This window comes from Impatiens glandulifera, chromosome 1 (genome assembly GCF_907164915.1).
Source record: "Impatiens glandulifera chromosome 1, dImpGla2.1, whole genome shotgun sequence".
Classification (NCBI taxonomy): domain Eukaryota; kingdom Viridiplantae; phylum Streptophyta; class Magnoliopsida; order Ericales; family Balsaminaceae; genus Impatiens; species Impatiens glandulifera.
Window position 1 is genome coordinate 148,136,080 of NC_061862.1, and position 6,317 is coordinate 148,142,396.

At 30.2% G+C, this 6,317-nt stretch overlaps 2 protein-coding genes across 2 annotated transcripts; one reads left to right on the plus strand and one right to left on the minus strand.

Moving 5' to 3' along the window:
- Positions 1-830, plus strand: LOC124920076 (rhodanese-like domain-containing protein 10). The gene is made up of 2 exons (XM_047460478.1): positions 1-496; positions 568-830. The coding sequence occupies exons 1-2, from the start codon at positions 36-38 to the stop codon at positions 773-775; spliced, it is 669 nt and encodes a 222-aa protein (XP_047316434.1). The 5' UTR covers positions 1-35; the 3' UTR covers positions 776-830.
- Positions 831-1,521: 691 nt separating this feature from the next.
- On the minus strand, positions 1,522-2,721 carry LOC124920075 (probable pyridoxal 5'-phosphate synthase subunit PDX1). Its single transcript, XM_047460477.1, has one exon. The coding sequence runs from the start codon at positions 2,641-2,643 to the stop codon at positions 1,714-1,716; it is 930 nt and encodes a 309-aa protein (XP_047316433.1). The 5' UTR covers positions 2,644-2,721; the 3' UTR covers positions 1,522-1,713.
- Positions 2,722-6,317: the final 3,596 nt, after the last annotated feature.

The following is a 6,317-nucleotide window of genomic DNA, read 5'->3' on the forward strand; positions in this document are numbered from 1 at the left end:
CTCTTAACCGGAGATTGAGGATGTGAGGACTAAGGATGGCAATTCAGCTGAAACAAATTCGTTCATTGTCGTTCAAATCCCATAATAATTTCCTTAATCCACCACTTCCGGTCACCAATATCAGTTTTAGCAGTTTACAAGTAAACGCAATTTCAGGCAAAACCCAACAACTGATAGAATCAGGCATAGTGAAACCGATATTACCAAAAGATGCTTCATCGGCCATGGAATCTGAAGGTTTCATCTTGCTGGACATTAGACCGATATGGGAAAGAGAGAAAGCCCACGTGTCAGGTTCTCATCACGTGCCTCTCTTCGTCGAGGATCCTGATAATGGGTTATTGACACTTTTAAAGAAATGGGTTCATTTTGGATACATTGGTCTATGGACTGGTCAGAATTTCACCATGATTAATTCTGAGTTTCTTCAACAAGTTGAAACTAAGTTTCCTTCAAAGGATTCTAAGATACTTGTTGCTTGTGGAGAAGGGCTCAGGTTGTGTTTGATTTCTATTTTTGTTTTTTGTAAGTAGAGAAATTATGAAATTGTGATTGATTGTTTTGTAGGTCGATGGTGGCAGTTTCGAAATTATATGGAGGAGGAGGATATAGAAAATTGGGATGGTTGGTTGGAGGATTTAACAGAGCTGTTGATGGAGATTTTGGTGATGTTGAAGGACCGGAGAAGTTGCAATATGCCACCATTGGTGGTGCTTCATATTTCTTTCTTAAGGTGATTTTATTTGTACAAGCTCTTGGAAAGCAGATCACTTGATTACTCTAAATTCTCCAAACATTTTTTTTATTATATGATTATTGTGACATGTTTAGTAATTTCATGTTTAGTATGCTATGGTTATTTGTAATTGACCGCGAACTCTGAACTCTTCCATAAAACCGACTCAACGAACACAACCAAATTTAACCCAACTCAAATTGAACCAATTGACATATCGACCTATTTCAAGCCGAACCAAAAAATACGATACCCTAACTTAGGGTGTATTTTATGTTTGGGTTAGAAATTGCAAGCCCTAATTATGCATTCTTCTTATTTGAAAACATCACAAGATGTGCAATAAAAACAAGGAATAGTCATCCATATCTCAACCGAACTAACAAATATCCAACAACCATCATTTCTCAAGAGAAACGAAACATCACAAAATGGGCAATAAAAACAACCTTAGTTCTAAACATCACTTGATTATGATTATGCATTCTTCTTATTTGAAAACATCACAAAATGTGCAATAAAAACAAGGAATAGTCATCCATATCTCAACCGAACTAACATTATACCAACAACCATCATTTCTCAAGAGAATCGAAAAACATCACAAAATGTGCAATAAAAACAACCTTGGTTCTAAACATCACTTGATTATGATTATGCATTCATTTTATTTGAAAACATCACAAAATGTGCAAAAGAAAACAACCTTGGTTCTTGTTTCGTGATTATACTAGGAGTCAAGACATAAAAAAACGACCAAAATTATGATTCCTAATCAAGCAAGTAGCAGAAACCTTTGTTTTTGTATCTAAAACAACACAACCAACAATAATATAGTTCAACAATACAATCAAAAGAAACTTATTCTGAAAACAAAGCAAACATTATTCAAATCTTTCTGCTATTGAAATTGCTGTGATTAATCAAAAGAAATTCATCACCTTCATCAGAATTCATCAGAATTCATCACCTCCTTTCTATTCTGACCTGTTGGCATATCTTTCAACATTTTTATCATTAAGATTAATCCCCACCATAGCTTCACCAATTCCACAGCTAACATCAGCAAGAACCTGTGGGTCACTATAATGGGTCACAGCCTGAACAATAGCCCTAGCCCTTTTAGCCGGGTCACCACTCTTAAACACACCCGACCCAACAAAAACTCCATCACAACCCAACTGCATCATAAGAGCAGCATCCGCCGGCGTTGCAACACCGCCGGCCGCGAATTGAACCACCGGAAGCCTCCCAAGCTGTTTCGTCTGCATCACAAGATCATAAGGTGCACCAATCTTCTTCGCAAAAGTGAAAACTTCATCATCATCCATACTCCTCAAAGCCCTAATTTCACCCATAACAGATCTCACATGTCTAACAGCTTCAACCACGTTCCCTGTTCCTGCCTCACCCTTTGTCCTAATCATCGCCGCACCTTCACGGATACGCCTAAGAGCCTCGCCGAGATTCCTACAGCCGCAAACGAATGGAACCCTGAAATTATGCTTGTTGATATGGTTTTCTTCGTCGGCTAGAGTTAAAACCTCGCTCTCATCAACGTAATCTACACCGATTACTTCCAAGATTTGGGCTTCAACGAAATGGCCGATTCTAGCCTTGGCCATTACAGGGATTGTGACGGCATTCTTGATTTCTTTGATGAGTTGAGGGTCGCTCATACGTGCGACACCGCCTTGGGCGCGGATATCGGCGGGGACACGTTCGAGAGCCATGACGGCGCAAGCGCCGGCTTCTTCGGCGATTCGGGCTTGTTCGGCGTTAACGACGTCCATGATAACGCCGCCGCGGAGCATTTGAGCGAGGCCGACCTTGACGGAGAAGGTGGAGGTTTTAGCCTCGGTTAGGGTTCCATTACCGTAGACTGCTACTACACCGCTTCCAGCCATTGATGGTGATGAGAGAGAAATGAAATGAGATGAGATGGAGAAGAAAGAAGGGTTTACAGTGTGGAGATTAGGCGGTGAAGATGGGATTTTGTCCGTTTAAGTAGAGAGAGAAAAAAAAATAGGAATTTGCTATCTGTCGGATTCAGAGTTCACTAGAACCGTCCAGAAGCCATTCGTATGATTTTTTTTTTTTTTTTTTAATTATGTAATTAAAAATGTTCATTTCTTTCATTTGAATCAGTATATTTTTATATATTTACATTATTAATTTTGTTTTTCTATATATATACATTATTAATTTGGTTTAATAGCGCTTGAATTAGGGTTTTAAATTTGTTAAGTTTGGTTGGTTTGGGATTGAGCCCAACATAGTTAAGTGTTAGTGGGTTATATGTTTAATTTTTGAAAATTAATTATACTACAAAGTGAAGCAGAATCAAGTGTTTAAAAAAAATGGATTATTTCACGTATTAAAATTCAAAATCATTGTTTTTATTTTTTTTCTCAATCATATTACTTAATTCACTAATCAAAATATTTAAATATTATTTTTTATTTTATTATTATATATTAATATTATTAAAAAAAATTTATTTAAAATAAATTCCACCTTTTTAAAATCATAATCAATAATTATTTTTTAAATAATTTAATTTTTTTAAAGAAACTATGTAAGCTTTTGTATACCGCCCACAAATTTAAAATTTAAAATAGTTTCAAATAATCAACCCCATTTGACCATTAAACCTTTGTTTATAATAAATAAATTAATAATTTATTCATTATAACTATTATATTAAATTATTTTTTTTATTTTGTGGAATAATATATTAATTTTATGCATCAAATTTCTTTTTATCTATATCTAATAGTATAGACCGGATTGATATTGAGATTTTTACTTAAAATTCAATATTTTAACTGGTTTATTTTGCTCTTTTTATCCATTAAAATATCAAACATATTTATTTAATATTTTCTCTTTCATCTATTTAAAGTGTAAAATAATCGTTAAACTTTTAAAAATATTTTTTTATTAAAATTAAATCAAACAAAAATTTATAAAAAAAATCAAATAAAATTCAAACAAAATCTCAAAATTAAACAAAATCTTAGTGTCAAATAATTTGTGGACAATAGTTAATAAATTAAATATTATAAAAGAGAAAATATTATTATGGAAATAAGTTGAATCAAATTAATTTAAGCTTTCATTTGATTGTCAAATTTGATGTATAAATATTGTGAAAATTCCTTAAAAGGAGTATGAAGATTGTGGAAGATTTATTCTTCCTTTTTTTATATACATTTTTCATGTATAGAAGAAGTTTATGATTTATTTTAATGTTTTTGTTTTCTTCATAAGTAATTATTTGTAAATCCACACCTTAAATTTATTAAGAGGGTGGTTTAGGATACTAGAGTTTTTTCATCCAATTATAAATATCATTCCTCTAAATTCAAAACACAAGAATGAATAAAATAATTGGATTTACAATCCATAACTTTTATCTCAATGTTATATTCAATTAAGATATTCAACTTTATCTATTCAACTTGAAGTGGTAATCTTTTAAATCTGATTAATCAAATTGTTTTTTTTTCTCTTTTAAATATGACTTTTTAACACTTATGAATTATTTCATATGATTTCTAAAAAACTGTTCAATAGAAAATTATATATAAAGAAATAATATGTCACTTAACCTAAAATATTTTTAAATCACCCTTTAATTTTTGTATCTTACATCGAAGCCACCTCCACCCTCTATTAACTGAGTCGCCCTAGAGTCATTTTGACGAACTTTTAAAATGTTTGGTCGAATTGCTATTTTTTTTTATAGAAAAATGGGAGTAACTTGCTTTAATGGATTATGAAAAGGGACATAAGAAAAAAAAGTGTAAGTAAATATAAATTAAAATAAATTTGGTTCAAAATAAAATGATGTCTTGCAATTTTAATGTCAGAGATGGTTTAAAATCACCTTAATCTTAAATAATGACATTTCCAAAGCATGGTATACAAATAAAATCACCTTAGTAATTGTTTTAGGAGGGGTGATTGTGTTTTCTTCCTATACTATAGTTTCTCAAATGAATCTAGAATGTGTTTTTTAAATAAGAAAAATTAGCGTGACACAGTGACACTTATAGTCATAGTCCTCGCTTACATTTAAAGCGTTTTCAGATGGAATTAAACTCATGTCTTCTCAGTTTCTTAAGTCGACTTTTACCATTATACTACCTTAGTAGAGTTATCTATAGTTTAGTTTTTATTTCCAACTGTTAGAATATAAAATAAGATATTTGTTACAATTTCTCTCTTCTCTATATATATTCTTACATATTATCAGAGCCAAAAATTTATTTTTGAGCTACACAATTTAGTCTCCCGCTCCATCAATGGTTACTTTAACCATTAATGGAATGGAGGGCTCTAATCATTATTATTATTATTATTATTATACATTTTAATATTTTTTTTTCTTTCACATAATTATGTTGGTGTTCTTAATATTCTCCGACAATCATATTTTCTTATTTTCTGAGTTTTGATTTTAATTTTTGTTTCAGTTAAGCAATTTTATGTCCATGAGATTCGACGGCTTCGCTGGTTTTATTTTATGCAACACACGGACATCCCCGTCATTTGATGAATTTTGAGACTCACGAGTAACTTCGAAGTTATTTAGTTGTTGTTTCACCCCAACATTTAATGCCCATGAGATTCGACGTCTTCGCTGGTTTATCAGTCAACACATTTACATCCCTTAACTAGATTGAACACACGAGTTTTTGAAGATTGAAGAATATACCATCAACATTTCAACATCTTGATCGTCTTAAATCTCAAGTTGTTCAAGCATTTTCCATCTTGAATTTGAGGAGTGATGTTAGAATATAAAATAAGATATTTGCAAACTATTATCACAATATGATAAATTGTGATAATATCAATATTATATTATATTATATCTATAAAATATTATTACAATATAATAAATTGTGATAATGTCAATATTATATTATATTATATCTGTAAGATATTATTATAATATAATAAATTGTGATAAGATCAATATTATATTATATTATTATATTAATTTTTTTATAAATTTAATTATCACAATATGATAAATTATAATAATATTAATATTATATTATATCTGTAAAATATTATTATAATAGAATAAATTGTGATAATATTAATATTATATTATATCGATAAGATATTATTACAATATAATAAATTATGATAATATTAATATTATATTATATTATATTATTATATTAGTTTTCTTATAAACTTATAAACTCAGAATATTGGAGATAATATATATAACTCTAAAAATATATCATTTTCATACAGTTCCTTCTTTATTATCACAAGAACATTTATGTTCTATTAATTTAATTGAGTTTTCAATGTTAATAGTCATTATTACAAAATGCTTATATAATTTTCTTTAACATATCTTATTTATTTATAGACAATATATAGTTTATCTTTATTTATATATTAAGAGGCTATTAAAAAAGCAAAGGTTGATATAACCTTGGTGGTTGTAAGAGACGGTCCGTGTTCTAATTAGAACCCTAAGGCTCAGTTTGGTTATAAATAAAGTGAACCACATAAAGACATGACACACCTTTGCCTTCACCAATCACCATTC